This window comes from Macaca fascicularis, chromosome 10, assembly GCF_037993035.2.
Source record: "Macaca fascicularis isolate 582-1 chromosome 10, T2T-MFA8v1.1".
NCBI classification, from domain to species: domain Eukaryota; kingdom Metazoa; phylum Chordata; class Mammalia; order Primates; family Cercopithecidae; genus Macaca; species Macaca fascicularis.
In genome coordinates, this window is record NC_088384.1 from 81995774 (window position 1) to 82019755 (window position 23982).

General features: G+C 46.5%; 1 protein-coding gene across 1 annotated transcript; it reads left to right on the forward strand.

Annotated features, from left to right (window-relative positions):
- Positions 1-3132: 3132 nt before the first annotated feature.
- PROKR2 (prokineticin receptor 2) lies at positions 3133-15849 on the forward strand. The gene is made up of 3 exons (XM_005568401.5): positions 3133-3315; positions 5264-5853; positions 12333-15849. The coding sequence occupies exons 2-3, from the start codon at positions 5396-5398 to the stop codon at positions 13027-13029; spliced, it is 1155 nt and encodes a 384-aa protein (XP_005568458.1). The 5' UTR covers positions 3133-3315; positions 5264-5395; the 3' UTR covers positions 13030-15849.
- Positions 15850-23982: the final 8133 nt, after the last annotated feature.

Below are 23982 nucleotides of genomic sequence, written 5' to 3' on the forward strand. Positions count from 1 at the left end.
TGAATCTGGAAAGTCCAGGCCCCCAAAAAGTAAAAATAAAAATAAATTTGGGGTCAAGTGCAGTGGCTCGAGACTGTAGTCTCAGCTACTCAGGAGCCTGACGTGGGAGAATCGCTTGAGCCTGAGAGTTTGAGGCTGCAGTGAGCTACGATTGTTCTATTGCACTCCAGCTTGGGTGACAGAGTGAGACCCTGTCTCTAAAAAATAAATAAGTAAAAAAATAAATAAATAGTAAAAGTAATGTAAAAGAAATTATCTGAAAATCAAATTTACCTGACAAACCCTGAGCTCTCTCTCCCCTTTATACACACACTGACACATATTCTGAGTAGTGCGGTGGGAGCGGGGGATCCTAAACGTGGTTCCATCTGGTGATCTCAGGCTGACCCACCAATTCAACCCTCCCTCCCAGGGAACAGCTTTGAGAGATGTTATTGTGAGGCGGCGTTAACCCACTCCAATTTCCTGGATTTATACTAGTGGAGTGGCTGCCATGGAATAATAAAAAACATTCAGATTTAACGTCGTCAAAATATTATACCTGTTAAATTTTTATTATTCGTGTCTCCCAAGCGGATTCAAACATATAATCTTCTGGCCCTGTATCAAAGTATCCTTACCTCATCCATTTTCCTCAGGTCCAGTTGTTTGTAGATAACGCCTCCCCTGAGGCTCTGCAGCAACTCCAGCCTGCATAGATTTTCTTTCCTCCCCTTTGCCTCTTCCCCTCCCTCAGCATTTTCTCATGTAGTTCAGCTAAGCCTCTCTCACCCAGAAAGACTTCAGAGAGAAGACTCTTTCAGAGACGAGGAGAAGAGACTTTGGGCTTGCAATTAGAGAAATCTCTTTGACTAGAAGGGGAAGTCCGTTAATAATTATCACCTAAGTCACCTCCAGTTCCCCAGTTCTTACCAGCTTTGTGAGCCCAACTGGGGACGTCAGTTGCCTCCAAGTACATAATGCAAAGTCTCCAGCTCCTCTCAAAATCCCACTCAGCCCACCCAGTTTCTCTGGGTTCACACCCAGTTCAGTCTATGAACTCCAGCGGAAGTATGGCTCCTGCCTGCCTCGTTGAAGGGAATGTCCCTCTGCTGCCCTCCTGTAGCAGCTGTGAGAGTGACGGCCTGCCCAGAATCTCCTCTACTCACCTGGAATCACTGGCAGATGCAGTTCCAGGCACCATGACACCTCCCACCCAAGGCCTGAAGCTCTCTTCTTTTTAGCCTTGGGCCTTCTGCACCACACCGGGACACAACTCAAAAGTGAGGGAAATTCTGGCCCTCAGGGAATCTGTCTATCAGTGGAGGGTAGGAATTGATGGCTGCTGTGAACAACCATGAGGCATATTCCACACGGTCTGCAGATCAACTGGAGCGAGCCCCAGTGGCACCCTGCTTGTTAGCATACCATGTATGGGCCCTTCTCCCTTCCCTGTCTCACTTCCCCTCCATCTGTGTGTGCTTCCTGGGATCCGCTCCCAATAAACTACCTGCACTCAGGTCTTTGTCTGGGAGTCTCCTCGGGGGAAACCCAAACTAAGACAACTGCCCATAGCACTCTGTTGCACTGTTTTCTAAGCACCCACTGTCTCCCCTGGGGACCACATGTCCATCCCCAGAGAAAGCTCCTACTCTGCTGAGGGTGGTCAGGACTTGGAGTTACTACAACGACATCTGTGGGTTGCCAAATCTGTGTGGAAGTAACCATGCCTTAACTCATCTCAGAGGATTCCAGATGGTCCCAGGGGTCTGTTTGCCCCATGGAATAGGGCAGGCATGGTCCATAAGCGGAGAAGCCTCTAGCTGAAGTTGGTAAGTATGCACTATCCCAAAGAATGTGTCCAGGGTATGTAACTGGTCACCCCATCATCTCCCCTCCTCAAGCAACAAAGCTTCTTTTGCCTCCATATCTGGAGGTTGCCCTGACCATGTAGAACATCTGCCCAGTCGCAGCCCCTCCCCAGGGGGAAAGCGAACAGCTGGCTCTCCTGCCTTTGATCATGCGGGAAGAGATGCTAAGAGGTGGGGAGAGTGGGGTCAGATCCACTTAAGGTAGGAAAGACAGAATCACAGAATGTCACCACCGGAAGGGGTTTGGAGTTCATTTACCCACAAATTTTTAATTGGCAGCACTGTGGACTGTGTTCAGTCTGAGACAGGTTCTCTTTGGCCAAAACAAGATTTTTGCTTTAACAAACCCAAAGAGTATTTTTAAAGTTCTCAAATTCCAGATTCTCTTGAAAACAATGGGAAGCTCTGACAAAGTGGAGTCCATGTTCCCACTTGCCAATAATCCGCTAGCTGGGGTTTAACGACGGGAAACACCTTTTCAGACCTTCAGAGTCCTGCCACAGGTTCAATCCTGTACGCCCAGAGCTTCCTGGGCACCAGTCATTTGAATGGGCAGTTCCTGTGTTTAACCAGGGAGGTCGTGGGAGGAGTTCGAACCTGTTAGAAGCAAAGTAAAGGGCTCTGGACTGTCCGGACAGATAGGCTGAGGCACTCCTGGGACTGTCTTTGCAGGGCCATGGGATCTGATAGTGGTGGTCGTCGCAAAGTTTGGGTGAAGACTTCAGGGACTTTGAGCAGGGCAAACTGCCCCCATCCCCAGCTTCCTCCTGGGGGCCTCCTCCTTCATCGCCATCCCCAAAGGAACACGCCGCATTTGTCGGAGCCGGGCTTTCCTTGAAAGGGTCACCTTCAAGTGGGCGCGGACGCTCGCACTGGGCACCTCCGGAGGACAGGACTCTCCGCTCCTGCGCGCGACCCGGGTGCGGTGCCACAGCTGGCGGCAGAGGGCGGTGCTCCCTGTTCCAAAGCGCACGGTCGAAACCCGGCTACTGTGGTCCGATTCAGACTGGATGCGAAGGCGCTGAAATCCCTGCCAGGGGAGGGCCACGCTGCCCGGGGACTCGCATCAGCGTGGCCGGACCTACGGTGCCCGCACCCTGGACGCACCAGCCCGAGAGCACGCAGTGGGGTGCGGGAGCTGGGCACCCACCCTTGGCCTCGAGTAGGAGGCAGGCGGGGACCCCGGGGCGGAGTCCAGCGCGGGGCGGGGCGCACAGGTCTGAGACGCTGGAAAGAGCTGTGGGGGCGGAGCGCCAACTCCAGCTGGAACCCAGAGACCGCCACACGCCGGAGGAGCGCGCCGGGCGGAGGGAAAAAGAGGGACATCCCCCACGCAGCGGCTCTGCAAGTGCAAGTCCGGGTCCTCGAGGCGCAAACCGAGTGGCCCGCCCGCGCCCAACCACCCTGTGACCCTCGGTCCGGCTTCCGGAGCCGCAAAGCGCACAGAAAGGAGGCGCCGAGGCAGGTAAGGGCTTAGATCCTTGCAGTCCCGGGACTCATTCGGTGCGGTGGGGGGAGTCGCTAGGACAAGGGCCTCCGACGCCCACTTTTTTCTCGGGCATTCTGGCTGTTTGCCTCCCGCCACTCTCGGGGCTGGCTTGAAGCAGGCGAGTTGGTTTCAGGCAATCCCCTCTGGGCCCTCTAGAACGGGGTAGGGGATGGTAAGCGGAGTCTGTGGTGTGCGGGCGCGGGCGGAGGGAGTCAGCGGGTAGCTGAGCTCGAGGGCGAGCTCCAAAGTGCAGCGCAGGGCGCAGGTAGAGGGGCACCTTCCTGAAAGGTGAGCAGAAAACAGCAAGCGTCCGTGGGGGAAATTCCCGCGCACCGCATCCTCCACCCACCCGCCGTTTTCTCCCAGCCAGGAGGTCCCACAGCCTTTGCTTCTCGAGCCTGAATTTTTGGCTTGATTCCTGTCCTAGCCAGGGTGTCGCCTCTAGACACCGACCGCGCGGCCGCGTTGATGGGGCGGGAAGGGGGCTGCTGGAACGGATTGCTCCCGGGCGGAGAGTGCAATCTACGAAAATGCGGCCTGAATCTGTCCCAGCCCGGGCGCGCGCCCTCTCATCTTGGGTTAGGGGACTAGAAAGCCGAGGAGGGGTAGGACTCCCAATTCTTGGTCCCAGGCTGAGCAAAGGCTGCAGGGATTGGTCGCATGAGACGGAGGGGCGACCTGGAGGGAAGACAGCTCCGGGTGTGGATGCCACTGAGATTTGCACCTCGCCTCTTGGAGGTTTTCACCTTGGGAAAGCAGCTGGCGGGTGCACCCCAGGTTAGGGTGTCTTTTGCTGGCGCGCAGTTCCTGTCCCTCGGCGTTCTCCTCCCCTCGCAGGAGTGGACCAAACGCGTTGTTCAGTTGGGACCCAGCATCCCGCGGCGCCCACATGTGGAGTCGTTTCCAGGTGTGCTGAGAGGCGAGGGGAAGGCCACTCACAGTTGGACAGCCAGGGCCCCCTTTCTATAGGTGTTGGGGTCTGAGCTCTTTTTCCAGCCCTTCGGTGAAGCCTTGTACCCTGGGGTGCCCTATCTCCTGCGGGCTCAGGGCTTCAGAGACTATTTTCCCTATTTTGAGACCTTGGTGACAGGACATGGTGCCTTTCAGACAGGGTTGACTCTGGGTGGAGAACTAGGGCCAAGTGAAGGAGGTCAGGGAGCAGATCCAAAGTTGGAGTAGGGTGGGAAGGGCGGCAGAGGATTTCTTTCTCAAGCTGGTTCCCAAAGAACAGGGGAGCAGCGGGGGAATTCCCCTCCCCCACCCTACCCCAGCCTCCTCCACCTACAGCTTCCTGGTCATGCACTCAATAGATTCCTGTCCAGCCCCCGCTATGTACCAGGTGCTGGACTGGGCAGCAGGAATTTGGTTTACAAGGACTCCGAGAGCATACATCACTGGCCCAGGGTGACTCAGTCTGTCCAAGTGAAAATGAACTTGGTGATTTCCAAGTCTGTGGCTTGGTTAGTACAGAGGGAGTGGTGTCCTGCTTTGGAGAGAAGACCCGGCAGCATCCTGGCCCTCCTGCTTCATTGTCCCTGGCCAACAGGTGCCACAACATTGTGACAGCTGTAGGAGCCTGGCCAGCTCCTGGGAGCAGCCTTGGAAACGTTCCAGAAGCCCCTGTGGGAGCTGATGTGTTGGGACTGGAGGATGTGACTGGGCAGACAAACAGGCTCTGGCCCCTGGGCAAAGGGCAAAGGTGCACATTCTTCTTGAGAGTTTTGGAGAGTCCGATTCATCCTATGCCATCCTTCCTGACAGGTGGGCAGCCCCTGAGGGTTTCCCAACTTACAGATCTCAGGTCTCCTTTCCCCGCATCCTGGGTAGGTTAGGCTGTGGGTCTGGTTGGCCTATACTTGGGGAACTCAGGGAATGTGACCAGATGTTCTCCTGCATGTTGTCCACTGGTTGTGCCTCCTTCCAGGATCCAGGATGACGAGTCAACTCTCCCCAAGGATTTGGGCAGGGTGCTAGGTTCACTGACCCTGAAAGAGCAGAAGGTCTGGACCCCCACCCCTCACACCTCCCTCACACCACTTTTCTTGTGGACATCACCATGGCAGCCCAGAATGGAAACACCAGTTTTGCACCCAACTTTAATCCACCCCAAGACCATGCCTCCTCCCTCTCCTTTAACTTCAGTTATGGTGATTACGACCTCCCTATGGATGAGGATGAGGACATGACCAAGACCAGGACCTTCTTCGCAGCCAAGATCGTCATTGGCATTGCACTGGCAGGCATCATGCTGGTCTGCGGCATTGGTAACTTTGTCTTTATCGCTGCCCTCACCCGTTATAAGAAGTTGCGCAACCTCACCAATCTGCTCATTGCCAATCTGGCCATCTCTGACTTCCTGGTGGCCATCATCTGCTGCCCCTTTGAGATGGACTATTACGTGGTACGGCAGCTCTCTTGGGAGCATGGCCACGTGCTCTGTGCCTCCGTCAACTACCTGCGCACTGTCTCCCTCTACGTCTCCACCAATGCCTTGCTGGCCATCGCCATTGACAGGTGAGGATGGTGGGTGGGGTGAGTGATGGGGCTGGGCCCGGCTGTCTCTTTCCTCACTTAGGCTCTGAGAGGCTAGCATTGCTCCAGAGAGGAATGCTCACCAATCTTTGGAGGGCAAGAGGAGGTCTTGTTTCTTCACTTGTGTTCTATTCCCCCAGATATGAGCAAGACTGAGGCTGCTGAGTGGCCCATCTCTGGGCCATGCCCCCAGATACCACATGTGCTTCAGATACAGGCAGGCCACATGACTGTGTGGCATCAACACAAAGGGAAAGCAAAAACGGCAGGCAGCTACTACCTAGAAGCCACATGAGAGTTAACTAGGGCAGCTTCCAGTCAGGAGAACACGTACCAAGCTTTTCCTGTAGCCACCCTCCAGGTGGAGATGTGAAACATTTCCATCACCTGCAGCTGTGCTCCTCACCAGTCAATCCTCCCCCACCAGGCAACCACCAATCTGGTTTCTATCATTACAGTTCAGTTTCACCTGTTCTTTAACATCATAAAAAAGAAATCATACCGTATGTGCTGTTGTTTCTGATAGACTTTGTTGCAGAGCTTATTTTAAAATGAGATAACAGGGTTTGTTTGTGCAAAAGAGGAAAGGACACGCTTGCTTTTGCTTTTCTGCATATGTTGGTGTGCTCGTTTGCATACATTTGCATAAGATAGTCCAGAAATCCTTGCTCTATTTTATTTTTTCCTTTCCTTTATGTATTTATTATTTTATTTTTTGCTTTTATTATTTTTAATTGACACATATAATTGTAAATACTTATGGGGTACAGAGTGATATTTCTATGCATGTATACAATGTGTAATGATCAAGGTAATTAGCATATCCATCACCTCAAACGTTTATCATTACTTTGTGTTGGAAACATTCAAAATCCACTCTTCTGGCTATTTGGAAATTATATAATAAATTGTGTTCATTATATTCATCCTATAGTGCTGTAGAACACTAGAACTTACTCCTCATCACCAACCCTTGCTCTATTTTAAATTTTAAAGTAAAATGTATAATAGCAGTTTATGACAAACCTTACACACGTTTTGTTTATGTGAACAGTTGCAGGCCGGCATCGGGCCATCACTGGCTGTGTTCGAGGGGGCAGTGGTCACCTTCTCATGTTTCTCCAGTTGTGTTCTGCTCCGCCAGATATGAGCAAGACTGAGGCTGCTGAGTGGCCCATCTCTGGGCCATGCCCCCAGATACCACATGTGCTTCAGATACAGGCATGCCACGTGACAGTGTTGCTGTCTCTTGGTTGCTGTCCACCATTGTAAGCTGTGCTCATTAGGATGATCTGCTTAGTCATCCTTTTTCCTTTCATCTTTTCAACTCTTAAATTTTTCCCCTGTTCGCAGTGCTGCTTAGATCTGTTCTCTTTAATCAACCAGTTTAATATTTTTCATTTTGGTAATAAAATACACAGACGGGTGTAGGAAGCATCCTTCTTCCTTTGTATAATATGATTCCTGCAGGAAAAACGATTTTACTACAACTCTGATGCTCTCCAGCCCCGAAACCAGCCCTTATGAAATGTGTACCTATCAACCAACTGCACAAAATTCTCCAGGGAAAATGGTGCAAAGTATCATTTGATAGAAAGATACAAAGTCAGCCCGGGTGTGGCAGCTGACGTCTGTAATCCCAGCACTTTGGGAGGCTGGGACGGGCAGATCACCTGAGGTCAGGAGTTTAAGAACAGCCTGGCCAGCATAGTGAAACCCTGTCTCTACTAAAAACACAAAAATTAGCTGGGCATGGTGGCGGGTGCCTGTAATCCCAGCTACTTGGGAGGCTGAAGCAGGAGAATCGCTTGAACCTGGGAGGCGGAGGTTGCCGTGAGCCAGGACTACGCCATTGCACTCCAGCCTGGGAAACTCTGTCTCAAAAAAAAAAGAAAAGAAAAGAAAAGAAAGATACAAAGTCAGATTCCTGGGCTCCACCCCACCCTCTTGAATGGGAATCCCTTGGGCGAGGTCCCAGGAATCTGCATTTTTATCTGATTCCTCAAGTGATTCTGGTGAGAGTATATTAGTCAGGGTTCTCTAGAGGGACAGAACTAATGGAATATATATACGTGTGTATACATATTCCATATATATATATATGGGAGTTTATTAAGTATTAACTCACGTGATCACAATAGGCCATCTGCAGGCTGAGAAGCAAGGAGAGCCAGTCCGAGTTCCAAAACTGAAGAACTTGAAGTCCAATCTTTGAGGGCAGGAAGCATCCAGCTTGGGAGAGAGATGTAGGCTGGGAAGCTAGGTCAGTCTCTCTCTTCACATCTTTCTGACTGCTTATATTCTAGCCAAGCTGGCAGTTGATCAGATTATGCCCACCCAGATTAAGGGTAGGTCTGCCTTTCCCAGCCCACTGACTCAAATATTAATCTCCTTTGGCAATGCCCTCACAGACATACCCAGGATCAATACTTTGTATCCTTCAATCCAATCAAGGTGACACTCAATATTAACCATCACCGAGAGTAAGTACTGTTCCTATCCCCCCTTGTCCCACTGAAACCTTTGTCTTTATAATGCTGGTTTGGTTTGGTTTCGTTTTTTGTAACACTGGAGTTTCTTGGGAAACAATTGCCTTGTTACAACACCACAGACAACAGAGTGAGTCCTTTTACACCCCAAACCAACTCTGCCCCAGCCAACTTCCCAGCACCATCAGCAGCTCCATCATTCTCTCGGCCATCCAACCAGGGAAAAGTTACCATCATCCTTACCCTTTCTCCCTGTCCTACCTCCACTCACCCCACCCCATGTGTACAGCCATATACCAAGTCATGGCAGCTCTCCCTCCAGCTTCATCTCTTAGAAAGTCATAGCTGGGCCATCATAATGCTCTTCTAACCTGTCTTTTCACTCCCCAGGGGCTCCTGACTGTCCCCTGAAATCCATAGTCATCCATATTAAGCATAGGAATATCACCATTGATGGATCTTCCTGAAACATTTCATTGCTTACAGAATATCTAGAAATTCAAGTGCTTACAGAATACATGTCAAATCCTGAGCCTAGCATTCCAGGGCCCTTGTAATCTGATATCAATCTTTAATTTGCTCTCTTTCTAAGCTCATGCTATGTATGGAGATACTGATAGTATTTTCCAGGAGACAATGTGTTTTAAGCACAATAATTATGTTTTCTATCTTTCTCCACAGTGCCTAGCACAGAGACTTATACCTGTGTCTTCGCTTGGGTTACTCCCAAATCAGACTCTGAGACAAAGATTTATGTGCAGATAACACCCAAGAAGTAATTAAACAAGCTTTCACTGTGGGCAACTAGAGCATATTCCTGCTGAGGGACTCATGGAGCCAGCATAGATCATAGCTCTACAGAGAGTTCTTCTAGAGGTGGGAGGTAGGAAGGACCTGGGGTATTTATACACCAGCTCCCCGTAAGTCATTGGTGAGAGCTGCTCTGGAAATGCTGTACAGGTGGCAGGTGGTAGGACAGGGAGAAAGGGTAAGGATCCTCTTCTCCAATCAGGTTCTAAACTAATCGAAAAAAAATAAAGCAAAATGCTAAGAAAGATGGATGACCAAACTCTCACCTTTGTCCTGATGATGCATATTTTGGAGAAGGGGGCTTTTATCACTGGGCACAGCCAATCCCAGAATTAGATAGGCCTGTGTACTCTAACACACGTAGGATGGGAGAAGCACAGGCCTCCCTGTCCTACTACAAGGAAATATCAGAAGGGCCACCCAATGCTGTTTCCATATGCCACAGCCAGGTCCATCCAGAGAGGAGCCCAGAAGAGGTCCTATTTCAAGTTTAGATACCCTAGAAGGAAAGGATTGGCCTCAAGAAACACATCCAAGCAGACAGATGAAAACAAAGACCTTGCAGATGTCTCTCTTGCCAGCAAATGAGTCATAGGAAATGATTAGCTTAAACAATGTGCAATAGCTTTCAACATCCCTTATATATGTTTACCTTCTCAGAATAACAAAAAGCCTTAGAGGTTGTCAGTGATGTTATTAATTATCCCCACTTCACAGATGAAGAAACTAGGTCCCCCAACCAAAAGTGATTTATCCAAGTACACAGTTTGAGTCCAGGTACACGGCTGGAATCCAGGTCTTCTGAATAACTCTTAGGCCAGTGTTATTGCTTTCTGATTTGTTTGATGACAACTCTGAATTTTGGAACATCATACAATGAGGAAGATGTTATTGGAGGAAAAAGAATGAGAATTTAGGAATTAACAGCAGAATAAGGAGAAATGTGGAAATTCCCTTTGGCATGGTTTATTGAAATACTTTTCATGATGGAGCCAGATAGAGAGCTATAAAGTTATGAATTTATTCTGCATTATCTAAGGACTTTGGACTCAGTATGGGAGGCAGAATAATGTCCCTCACCCAAGAATAACCACATCCTAATCCCCAGGATCTATAAACATGTTACATTACATGCCAAAGGGGAATTAAGGTAGCAGATGGAATTAAGGTTGCTAATCAGCTGATCTTAAAATATAGAAATTATACTGGATTATCTGGGTGGGCCCAATGAAATCACAAAGATCTTTAACTGTGGAAGAGGGAGGCCGAAGAGTTTGTGTCAGTGATACAATGCAAGAAACTTGATTGGCCCTTGCTGGCTTTGAACAGGGAAGAAGTCATCAGCCCTGGAATGCTGGCATCCCTAGAAAAGGCAGCAAAAATAGATTCTCCCCATCAGCGCCTCCAGAAAGAAATGCTGCCTTGCAAACATCTTGATTTTAGCACAGTGAAAACCATGTCAAACTTCTGACCTCCAAAACCATAAGATAATACATTTGGGTTGTTTCAAGCCACTACGTTTGTGGTAATTTGTTACAAGCAGCAATAGGAGACTAATTCACTCAGTCATCACGGAGATACAGTGATTGTGAGATGTCCCTGCCCCCATCAAGAATGGGCCTGCCCATTTGTTCCACTCTCCAGCCCTGTCAGCCTTGTACCACACAGGCAGGTCATGCAGGTTAATTTGGTAAGGCCAGGTCACATGCATGGGTGAAGAACCCCAGCAACCATTGTGCATATGAATATGCCTCAGTAGGGTGCAGCCAGTGGTTGGGATAGGATCCAGCTTCATCCTAGATCTTCAGAAAGTCAAAAGCTGGAGAGAGCCGTGCTGCTTTGGTATCTCTGATGGAATTCAATGGATCAGAGCTACTAGCAGGCAGGGGGCAGGCAAGAGAAGATAAAACAACTTTGTGGCAGAAATATTGGCAGGGACAGGAAGAAATAACGTGACAGAAGGCCTTCTTAGACCAGTCAGAGACTTGGAAAGAATGACTAAAGGATCTGATCACAAAGGAAAGGCAAGTGGGATAGAATTTTCTACAGGGAGCATCCTGCTCTTGTTCTTACCTGACTCAAGCTCCAGGTATGAAGTACACATTCATTTCTAGGGTTCATTTGTTTCCTCCCTGTCCTTCATGCCTCTTATCTTCATCTACCTTATCCCAAAGCATTCCTTCGCTACCCCAACCATAAGATGCACAGAAATGATGCCAGGGCACCAAGTGTCTAAATAGGTGTCATTAAGTCTCTCTGGAAAGAAAGTATTCAATCCGCACAAATGAGCTCATTTCCCACAAAGGGCTCCAGTCTCTCTCCCAGACAGTGTGGCTCATTGGAAAGGGCAAGGGTAAATACTTATGGTGTCACGGTGACTTCACACACCTTCTCATTTGAGCACAAGATGGCCCAGGGAGGTGGGAGCATAAGCTTTGTATCAAGAGCCTGGATTCTGGTCCCTGTATGATGCGAGCTTGGGCAAGGCATTTACTTTTCATTAGAGTCCCTAGATTTCACCACAAGCCCACCTTGACTCTTCGGCTCTGAAGTGCAGGATGACAGCTCATGGGAGGGGAAGCAAGTTCTTGCCCACTGTCCTGAGAAAGGCCCCCACCTCTTTCTGGGGCCACAAGCCCTTCCTTCACCTAAACCGTGAGCTATTTGGAATGAAGAGCTTTGAGCATATTATATGTTCTTAGGCAGAATGATAAGATGGAAACCCAAGGTGGTATAATAGGATGCTTAAGAATGATAAGCATCATATTTATTGAACACCTACTATATACAAAGTATTTTACAAAAATTACCACATTTAGTGTTCACAGTAGCCCTGCAAAATAAGTATCATCTTATTCCAGGTTGCATTTGAGGAAATAAATGAGAGAGATTGGATAATTCATCCCAGACCCCAAAGCCAATCCAGGGAAAAGCCAGGATTTATTCAGCCTGTTTGACCTAAAGCCTGTGCTGTTTTCACTAAAACACTCCACTATGCCAAATGATGTTGCTAAAATAAGATGAAGCTTGTTAAAGCTGGCTAACAGGTACATGAGGATTCACTGTGCCACTATGTCTGCTTTAGTGTATGTTTGGGGTTAGTTAAAAACTAATGTTTCCAAGCATTCATCATTACTACTGTTGGCTTCCCTCCCCCACTAGATATCTCGCCATTGTTCACCCCCTGAAACCACGGATGAATTATCAAACGGCCTCCTTCCTGATCGCCTTGGTCTGGATGGTGTCCATTCTCATTGCCATCCCATCAGCCTACTTTGCAACAGAAACCGTCCTCTTTATTGTCAAGAGCCAGGAGAAGATCTTCTGTGGCCAGATCTGGCCCGTGGATCAGCAGCTCTACTACAAGTCCTACTTCCTCTTCATCTTTGGCGTTGAGTTTGTGGGCCCCGTGGTCACCATGACCCTGTGCTATGCCAGGATCTCCCGGGAGCTCTGGTTCAAGGCAGTCCCTGGGTTCCAGACGGAGCAGATTCGCAAGCGGCTGCGCTGCCGCAGGAAGACGGTCCTGGTGCTCATGTGCATCCTCACAGCCTATGTGCTGTGCTGGGCACCCTTCTACGGTTTCACCATCGTTCGTGACTTCTTCCCCACCGTGTTCGTGAAGGAAAAGCACTACCTCACCGCCTTCTACGTGGTCGAGTGCATCGCCATGAGCAACAGCATGATCAACACCGTGTGCTTTGTGACAGTCAAGAACAACACCATGAAGTACTTCAAGAAGATGATGCTGCTGCACTGGCGTCCCTCCCAGCGGGGGAGCAAGTCCAGCGCTGAGCTTGACCTCAGAACCAACGGGGTGCCCGCCACAGAAGAGGTGGACTGTATCAGGCTGAAGTGACCCCCTGGTGTCACACAACAGAAAACCCCAGTCCAGTACTCAAAGCATCACCCACCATCAACCAAGTTCATAGGCTGCATGGGAAGTGACATCTGTGTTCATGCCTCCCCCATGCCCTCAAGAAGCCCAACACTGCAAAGTCATAACATACAATGACACTAGACATGAACCAAATCAGCTGACATTTACTGACATCTGCTCGACACCTGCTGTGTCCACAATCCCAACAAGGAGATTAGACACAAGGAGCAGCAACTGACATGGACTGAACACATACTGTGTGCAAACCACACCAATGAGATCAGACAGGGACAGCAGGAGCTGACATTTACTCATTACCTACTGTAATCAAAAACATTTAAAAACATAACAAAATGGCAGAAGCTATTGGAGTCCCCAGGATATCTCCAGATATATAGATAGTTCACCCTCCATCTTCCCTAATTCTGTATCTTATCAGTGCAGGAATATCAAAAGGCTACAGGCCAGGCATGATGGCTTACGCCTGTAATCCCAGCACTTTGGGAGGCTAAGGCAGGTGGATCACTTGAGGTCAGGAGTTTAACCCAGACTGGCCAACATGGTGAAACCCTGTCTCTACTAAAAATACAAAATTAGCGAGGTATGGTGGCAGGAGCCTGTAATCCCAGTTGCTCGGGAGGCTGAGGCAGGAGAATAGATTGAACTTGGGAGTCAGAGGTTGAAGTGAGCTGAGATGGTTCCACTGCACTCCATCCAGCCTGGGTGACAGAATGAGACTCTGTCTCAGGAAAACAACAACAACAGCAAAACGGCTACAGAAGAAGGCCCTTAGACACAATGGAAATGTAACAATAAGTTTGTCAGTGCAGGGTTTACAGCACCATGGGAGGAGCGTTGAAGCCATCACATTGAACTTTCCCACCCACCTCCTACTGCCTCCCAGGACATTCTCTAGGGTTTCGACTTCAAGAAAAAAAAAAAAATCTTATAGTCAGCCCAGCCTTATGTGGTTATCCACAATGGTGTAATTTGAAAGGAAAGAACCTAAAAATCACTTTCCCACTGATGCTTGAAAGCTTATTTTATTTGGTCGGGGATGGGTAATCCTGAGGTGTCAATTTTTGATACCTCGGTGCAAAGGATTTCAGGGGCTCTGGAGTGAAGGGGAAAGAGGACAGAGAAAGAAGCGGAGGTTGCCACTGGCAATGAACATAATCTGTGTGGAGATTTTGCTAAGGACTGGACCACTTTCTAGAACATCCCTCTTTTACAAAAGGAACTCTACCTGGAATCCAAAGACCTGGCTTCAGGTCCTAACTCTAAGACTCAAGTCTTAAACTCATGGTGTTTTCTCTCTGTGTCTCAGTTTTGCTTTAATGAAGTGGCGATGATGAAAATACCTGCCCTTCCTACCTTGCAAGACTGTTGGGAGAGCCCATTGAGGCCATGGTTTGTGAATGTGCTTTTCAACTGTGCACATGATAAGAATGGAGAAGTGATATTGAACAGTTTATTTGGAGGGAGTTTATTTGGAAACCCCATCCACTGTGATTTATTAGAGAAATAGCCACACTTTTTCATCCCTGTTCTTTGGTTATAATATGGGAAGATTACAAAAGACTTAGTCTTTCGAAAGACTCCTGAACTCTTCACAGTGTACCCTGTCTACAGTGGAACACAAAGGGATCCCTGTTCTTGGTTATAATCTGGGAAACTTAACCTCAGATTCTCAGTGACCCCAAGACTCTCAGCATCCCCGTGGTCTTAGAAGTGTTGACAGTCTTCCTTGCATGTTGCAGAATAGCACCCTAGTGCTGCATAAATATCACTTCTGAATCTGTTTGTATTGTTATACGTTTGTGGTGACTGTATGTACACGTCTGCATTTCTTCTTGATTCATTTTGAAGTGGTAGCTATACAAATGGTACCTGGTTTGGGACTGACCCATCCATATTTGACCAATTCCTAATTTTTTATAGAGAAGGAATTGTTTGCTTGTTTGATTGTTTTTATTGTTTGTTGATTTGTTTCTCTGACTGAAGCTTCAACCAACGTTTCTTTCTATCACCACCCAGCAAACTCAACTTCAGCCCAATCATTGCACTCTCAGAAAATGCAGGCCGGCACGGTGACTCACACCTGTAATCCCAGCACTTTGGGAGGCCAAGATGGGAAGATCACCTGAGGTCAGGAGTTCGAAACCAGCCTGGCCAACATGGCAAAACCCCATCTCTACAAAAATACAGAAATGAGCTGGCATGGTAGCACATGCCTGTAGTCCCAGCTCCTCAGGAGGCTGAGGCAGGAGAATCGCTTGAACCCCAGAGGCAGAGGTTGCAGTGAATTGAGATTGCACCACTGCACTCCAGTCTGGGCGATACAGCAAGATTCCATCTCAAAAAGAAAAGATAAGAAAATGCAAACACACTGTAATATTAGCCTAAGCAAAACTTAATTCTGATTTACAAAAATTCTTACTTGCTTGGCTTTGAAATGCATTGTATAATTACAAAATTATAAAATTACACGATGCATTTCAAAGCCAAGCAAGTAACAATTTTAGGTTATGTACATTTCTATAAATATAATAATTGTATTTTTATTTATTATTCTATCCTGGCTCTTAGCCAAATTAGGAGATTCTTTAGGAATGGACCGTGTACCAGTCAAGTCTGTCAGCAGGATTTATCACCCTTTTCCATTTTGTCCTAGAATATACCATCTTCCTTTCATTGAAATTTAACTGAAAAAACTTGTAAATATCAGTGTGTATTTGTGATTTTCCAGTGATTCAAGTGTAGTGTTGTTATCCAATTAAATAATTAACATATGGAATTTAGTCACAGGTTTCAAGTGCTTTCTCTACTGATCTTTTAAGCATGTTAGTATATTTAGATATGAGTGAAGTAATAGCTACCTAACAGTCCAACCCTGAAAGAGAGAATGAACTTATTGAAGGCATTTTTAGAACAGTGGTAGCTCATAGCATCAATCAGCCTCCTCTTGGTTACATCCTTGAAGCCAATAGCCCCAGAGTGTATTCATGCATGCAAATAAGCAAAGAACCACAGTCCCGAACTGATGTGATGCCTTCATTCTAAAACAGTCTTGTTTGTTCCAATGAAAGCTGCTGTTTGCACCGTGACTATTCATCCCTCCAACTGGTAATAAATTAATTACACTTGTATTTAGTCTTCTCGAGACTAATTAATGGTAAGCTTAAGATACTTTTAATATGCTAAGATGTACACACTTATACCTATTATTATATATATTGAAAAATTAATCTCATTTAGCAAAACAGATCCATTTCCTCAGCCAGAATAAGAAAAATGATGGCTCTGTAATGAAACCATTAAAGACTTTTCTATCAGCATTCAACATTTAAAATAAGTTGCTTCACAAATTGAAGAAATCAAAAGATGGCTTCAGGCCCTCAGTCATGAGAAGGAACCCAGATTTAAAGAGGAAGAAAGAATGTGACATGTAGGAGGTAATCAGGAAACTTAAAGTGAGTTCTATTTCTACAGGAAAAATGATGGCTTTGAAACATATCCTTCCAATTTAATAGCTATCTTTCCTTTGGCTCAAGAGGATGGGTGCGCTCACACACACACACACACACACACACACACACACACACACAATTGCAGACCAGGAAAGGCCTTATAAGGGCATATAATTCAACTCACTCCTCTCTTAGGTGAGGAGATCTGAGTTTCAAGAGGAAATGCCTTGCTTAAGGGTACAGCTAATGCTTGCTGGAGCCAAGATATTGCCCCAAGATTTTTACTCTGATGCAGCGAACTGCACTCGGGACTGCACTCCTGACTCCTAAGGAGTGGACCCTCCGCTGGTTTCTGGCCTCCCAGCAGAATCATAAACTGCAGAGAAGATACTGTTCCTCCCTCTGGCAGGCCAAGAGCACATCCAATCCAAGGGACCATAATTGAGACTCCAGGATTCCAGGGAAACCAGAGGGAATCACCCCAGAATCACCCTAGTGCTCCTGCCTTTTTTCCTAATGAGAGAAATGGGCGTGGAGGGGCTCTTAACACATTTGACTTGAATGCACAGGGAGCTATTTGCAAGTGATTCAGGAGCCAAACGGTAAAGCAGGTTGTGCTGAGAGGCGACCCGGCCCCAGGAAAAGCAGGTGGAGGGGAGGGGGTTTGCTCGCACTCAAAGACAAGGCAAGCGGGGCCACCCACAACCCAGTGTGCAGTCTTCACCCAAGCCACTGCTGGCTGACTCAGCTGTGGTTCTGCTTTGTGCCTCCTAGCAGCCAAATGCCTTCTAAAGAAATAAACATCAAACTTTTAAAGAGTTCAAGTTGGTTTTATTCAGAAGTCTCACTGAGGACTATAGCCCAAGAGGAGTCTTTCAGAGAGGTTCTGTCAGATACTTCCAAAGCTGTGTTTTAGTTCACAGTTTATAGGCAGGTGATGAAGATTTAGCACATGTACAATCACATCAAAGCTTGGGTGCAAGAGTACATCTGGTTGTAGTTTACAGAAGCACAATCATTAACACTGTCAGATGTTATGTGCAGAAAAAGGCAAGGGCTAGGGGTCATTCATCTTTTAAGAAACATAGTGACTCAGGCAAGAGACATGGGTCCCAATAGGATGTTGTCAGCTGTGGTTCTGGTTGTTACCTTAAAATGCTACATGTCATAAAAAATAACTGCATTTCTTTGTCAATTGAAAACTTTCATCGGATTTTACTATGGCTGTTCTAAGTTTTGGCTCTATCCTGTTTTGTCTTCAAAGCATTCCTCTGAAGAGCGGCACATCATCACAGTCAGAGGCTTTGTGAAATTTTGCTGGCAAGCAGAAATGGGCACGCATGACTTCTTACATTTGCTACTTTATCTCACATGGTGATATGAGGCAAATGCAGCATCTCCTGAGGTGCACCAACCAGGGACACATCACCTCCTGGGATTGCTGATGCCCTCTTTTATAATTTTAATTGTTGTGGGTACATAGTAGGTGTTTGGTGCCCTCTTTTTTTTTTTTTTTTTTCTGAGATGAAGTCTCGCTCTGTCACCCAGACCGGAGTGCAGTGGCACAATCTTGACTCACTGCAACCTCAGCCTCCTGGGTTCAAGTGATTCTCCTGCCTCAGCCTCCCTAGTAGCTGGAATTACAAGCATGCACCACCACACCTGGCTAATTTGTGTATTTTTAGTAGAGGTGGGGTTTCACCATGTTGGCCAGGCTGGTCTCAAATTCCTGACCTCAACTGATCTGCCTGCGTTGGCCTCCCAAATTGCTGGGATCATAGGCGTGAGCCACCACGCCCAGCCTCATGCCCTCTTAAATAGCAGCACAAACACACTTTTTGTCTGTTTCGTCCCTGGCAGAAGTTTGGATAGCTGTACCCTAGAGGGACATGGATACAGAAACCCTGAGTGTCCAGTGGTGGAACCACTACGTGAGGAACACATTTATTTAATCAACATGTATTTTGCTAAGTAAAGTCTTCACTTTAAGCCCTCGGCTGGGAGAAACCTCACTACTACATAGGGCAATTCATTAGCAGGGCAGCCTGGATCCCACAGTAAATGTCTTTATTTCCTTCAAGCACAATTTAATCTGACTCCTCCAATGGCAGGAATATGAACACATTAATTGGCAAAGACGCCTACTCTGATCCTACAAATGACTGCCTCAGAGGCTCTCTAGATCCATCTACCTTCGATGTCTTACTGTTGAATCCCTTTATCATTAGGCTATGGGTCATGCCAACAGCTTCAAATGCAACATCAATAACAATAATAAATCTTGAGGTGGGGCATGGTGGCTCACACCTATAATCCCAGGACTTTGGGAGACTGAGGCAGGAGAATCACTTGAGGCCAGGAACCGTGGCAATGTAGCAAGACCTGATCTCTACAAATAAAAAAATGAAAACATTAGCCAGCTGTGGTGGCACATACCTCTAGCTCTAACTACTCAAAAGGCTGAGGTGAGAGGATTGCTTGCCCAGGAGTTCAAGTCTGTCGTGAGCTATGATCACACCACTGCATTCCAGCCTGAACAACAGAGTGAGACCCTGTGTCTAAAAAGAAAGAAAGAAACAATCTTGAAATCTTGAACCGTGTGCTACTGTACAGATGTTCAAAGAGCTCATGAAACGGGACAGTTCTTTTCATTTTCCAATAATGGGTTTGGCACTTTCTTCAGATAAAACAAATTGAGGAGCGGGGGTTGTTTTACTGGGACTTAGAAAAATTGCTAAATAGGGAAATAGGCAGAAGGCTTTGCCTCCAAAAAGCAGGGAGGAAACCCAGAGATGCCCTTAGAACAGAAAGCCGTGCAGACTCAAGGTCCTTGTATCCCTTTGGTGACTTCTTAGACTGAATTTCCACATGCGAGTCACAGACTGAGACGAAAGAATTAGTCTCCGGAGTCTCACTTCACGCCAACCTTGGGGTTCCCAGTTCTGGATCCAGCTCCTAGGCAAGGTCCTAACATAAACCTTTACTGAACTCTGCTGCAGGGTTGGCCCAGTGTGCAGAGAAAAGGGTCTTCTACTCACTCATGCAGTTTCTGCCCCAGATGCTGTGGAGAAACAAAGAGGATGGAGATGCAAGCCTGAATCTCAAGGTGATTCCCGAGGTAATGTATGAATAATTCTACATGAAAGTTGAGACACTGGAGAGACACTGCAAAGATAGAGTGAATTTAGACACAAATACCTTCTGGCTGTGGGGATCAGAGAAGGTTTGGGGCCATGGGGAATGGTGAGAGCCTCAAGGGTATCCCGGGAAAAGGGAACAGAAGCAACAAAGACCTAGAGGAGGGAAAATTAGATGGACCATAAGTGGAACAAGATGTAACTTGGTTCAACAGCACATCAGATGCAGAGTGTTTAGGGGAGAGCAGACTGGGCAGCTGACGAGTTGAATGAAGAAAGAGGCTGGGGGTGGGGGCAGGCAGGATGCAAGGGCCCGTGGTCCCAGCCAGCCAGAATTGAGGTCAAATAATAATTATTTATTTAACCTTGTAAACGTGAACAGATTCTTTACCTCCTATCCGGACCTTAGTTATTCATGTGTAAAATGGGAATCATAATAGCACTGACATCATAGGATTGTATGTGGATTAAATTATCTTAGAAAATGCCTAGCATAACATAAGCAGACAATAGTTATTTTTGTTATTTGTAATAGTTATTTTGTTATTTTTGAAATGATTACTTCTAGGAACAGAATTTCTCCTAGATGAATTCAGAACATTGTGTCACACGTAGTGGATATGTTTGGGGATTATCAAACCAGGGTATCTCCTATGGTCTCAAGTCCCTAGTCATCTCGGACTTCCTATCATACCTGGTCAACTCAAAGCACAGGGTTTCTTCCATCATGTAAGAGAAGATGCTTTTCCACCATTAACACTGAACCAGGAAGCTTAATGGCCCTCCAAAGGAGGCTATGATGTAGAGGAAGTCCTTTCCATAGAGGAAGAAGAAAACAGAGTCCATCACTTCCAGCCTCAGTGGATGGTGGAAAAGAAAGAAAATACTTGAAGGCTGAATGCATTTGTCCTTGCTTTCTCCTTCAGGGGCTAAATCTAGGTGGTGGAGGTGGGAAAGCTATAGAAACATCTAAGTGTAGGGAAGCCTGAGATCATGGGGCAGGAAGGCAGCAATGAGATGCTTCCCTGGGCTCACTGGGGGAGGCCCCAGACCTCTAAAAGGAGCCCTGCAGATGTTCTAGAGAAATGGTGATGCAGCTATGGGAGGAGGCAGGGAGATGGAGGAGTCTGACCAATGCCCTAATATGCCACAGCAAACAGTGAGGTGCAGGGATCCATAAATTCCCATATGCCCTACTTAGGGGCGGCAGATGGGCAGAGGCCCAGAGTCAGGTCAAAGTGATCATTATGTGTGGTGCCTTTGCTATCAAGGACAAGTGGCCAGGACCACAGACTCCAAAAGACCAGACGGGGCACATTATTCCTCAGCAATCCATCCTGCAGCAGAGCCAGCAAGGATCCAGAATTCTGGAACAGTATATGATTCAGATCTTCCTCCTCCTCTCCTCCAACACGAGGTCCCTGGAAGCTCAACCATATTAGAAAGTAGCAAGGGCAGGGACTGAAACCCAAAAGATTTCATGTGTCCAGAAATGAGTGATTTCAACTGAAGGGAGCCTATGTACATTCAAAAAGACTGTATATCAGGAATAGCTTCCCCACCTCCCATGAGATGGGGGATCCCAAAGATTAAATCAATGGTAGAAAAATCAAGAAGCTACAGTTTCCCTGTACACCCAAGTATAGCATCAGCCAACATTACACAAAATTATGATGAGAGGCAGCCGGAGACTGGGGACTGGATTAGGAAGAAAAAAGGAAGAAAAGCTGTCACTCTGGAGATATATGATAGAAATCATAATTGTCACAGAGGATCTAGATTCAGTCCTTCTAGAATGGTGCTTGAAACAAAAAGAAGTTGGTATGTCTTCTTGGACAGTACAGAGACATGTAATTGATATAACATATGGTAGCCCTTGATATTGGCAGCTTTGCTATTTGTGACTTTGTGAGCAATCTCAAAGATCCATGATATGATCATTCATTATTTTGGGAAGTGTAAGTTTCCATCTTGCACCCCAGCAGCTAAGCCTACCCAACCACAAAGCAGCCCCATTTCAATGAGGCTTTCTTGTTCTTTACTCAGTATTGTATTTACTCAATATTGTATTTCATGCTCTCATGAAATAATAAAAAACTGTATTCCTTAGCGGGAGGAATATGCCCCTAAAAGAAAGCCAATGGTTTTCTGGGAATGGAAGCTGGTACTGGTTTTGAAAGTAAAGAAAGAAATGAAGATGTTGTTAGGTGAAGAGTTAAGGACTCTAAGAAAATGATAGATTTTAGCCCATCTAAAGTTTGGATAACTTTAAAGAATACAATGAATATAAAGAATCTCTTGTTCCAATCCATGGCATGAGTGAATTTAATACAATGTATAAATTATAAAAATGTAATTTAACATAAATAAGAAGTGATTCATACATTCATGCTCCAGCCTATAGAGGAAAAAAATACATCTTCTGGAAGAAATTGTGTGCCATGGTGGTGGTTATATAACTAGGGGTTTCCAAGGGAATTCTAAGTTCCAGGATGAGTCTTTCATGAATGTCAAGGCTCTATCGTTTTTAGAGTTCGGTTAAACTTTTGTTATCTTCCCTCAAGAGAGCCCCGTGGGAAGATAGAGACATAGAGACCAGGTCATATTTTGATTAGGTAGATTATAGCTGGTTGAAAGAATATTGATTGAAGAACCTGTGTCGATCTTAAGATTTTATCCATTACTTGACTAAACGTAGAGAAGGGAAGTTTAGCAAAGGTCTGGGCCCCCAAAGGGGATACGAGTCTACAGCAAACACTTTGATGATTTCCTCATCATTTGAGCTGTTGGTGCTACATCAGCCAGCACCAAAGTTCACAACAGGATTCAAGCATGGTCTGGCGAACTCCCCCAAATGATAAGTTGAGGTCCTGCAGTTTGATTTCATTTCAGCAAATGGTCTTTGTGTTATGAAGAGGGAACTGCAGTTGAACTCTGGGAATTAGTCCTCCTCCTTCCTTTCATTATTATCCTCCCCCGATGGTGAGGATCAACTCCACCATCAGCAGAGAGTTGTGGGAACGTCAAGGGAAAGAAGCAGATTGGGCAGTCAGTGTTGACCATGGAAGGCATCGCCATCCACAGTCACATTGTCTTTACAACAACATCTTTAAGAATTAACTAATTTATTTTTTAATTGGCAACTAAAAAGTGCCTATATTTATGGTGTACGGCTTGATGTTTTGAAATACATATGTGCTGTGGAATGGCCAAATCAAGCTAATGAACATATGAATCCCAACACATGCTTATCATTTTTTGTGGTGAGAACACATAAAATCTACTCTTAGCAATTTCCAAGAATACAGTACATTGTTATTAGCACTAGACACCATGTTGTACCATAGATCTCTTGAATTTACTCTGCCTGTCTAACTGAAATTTTGTGCACTTTGACCATCATCTCCCCAACCACCACCTTTCTCTTCCCACCACCAGCACCACCTAGCTGCTAGTAACCATCATTCTATTCTCCATTTCTAAGAGTTTAGCCTTTTTTTTTTTTTGAGATGGGGTCGTCCTCTGTCAACCAGGCTGAAGTCCAATGACACAATCATGGCTTACTGCAGCCTCAACCTCCCGGGCTCAAATGATCCTCCCACCTTGGCCTCCCAAGTAGCTGGGACCACAGGCCCATGCCCAGCCCATTTTTGTATTTTTGGTTGAGATGGGGCTTCACTATGTTGCCCAGGCTGGTCTCAAACTCCTAGGCTCAAGCAACCCTCTCACCTCGTCCTCCCAAAGTGCTGGGATTACAGGCGTGAGCCCAGCTGAGTGTTTAGATTGCACATATTCACAACAGCATTTTTGTTCATGGTGAGGCCACTGCTTTCCAGGTCTCTGAGCATTTAATGAAGAAGCAATCCCAGTTTCAGCTCCAAGGTTATTCTTATTATAGTACCATAAACACACATCATGCTTATGTTTCTGGTTTGCAGATTACTCTACCTGAGCCTGACTCCTTTGCTCCAAGCAGGGTTTAGCTAAGAACCTCTCTTAATATCAGGTGACAATTCCACTGAAGTGGCTCTGACTGAGTGAGGCTTCTATACCTCAGTGTGGGGGCTAAATAGTGACACCCTCCACACATATGTCCACATCCTAATCCCCAGAACCTGTGAATATGTTACCTATGGCAAAAGGGACTTTACGTGTGTGATTAAGGTAAGCATCTGAAGATGAGGAGATAATTCTGCATTATCTGGGTGCACGCACTGTACTCACAAGGGTCCTAATAAGAGGAAGGCAAGAATAATAAAGTTTAAAAAAAAAGAGAGAGAGAGATGCAGTGAGGCTGGGTGCAGTGGCTCACACCTGTAATCCAA

What these genes read in the sequence shown, in the direction of transcription:
- PROKR2 (XM_005568401.5), top strand. Translation starts at nt 5,396, where the DNA reads ATGGCAGCCCAGAATGGAAACACCAGTTTTGCACCCAACTTTAATCCA. An exon ending in CTGGCCATCGCCATTGACAG is followed by an intron (nt 5,854 to 12,332) that starts GTGAGGATGGTG and finishes CTCCCCCACTAG; the next exon opens with ATATCTCGCCATTGTTCACC.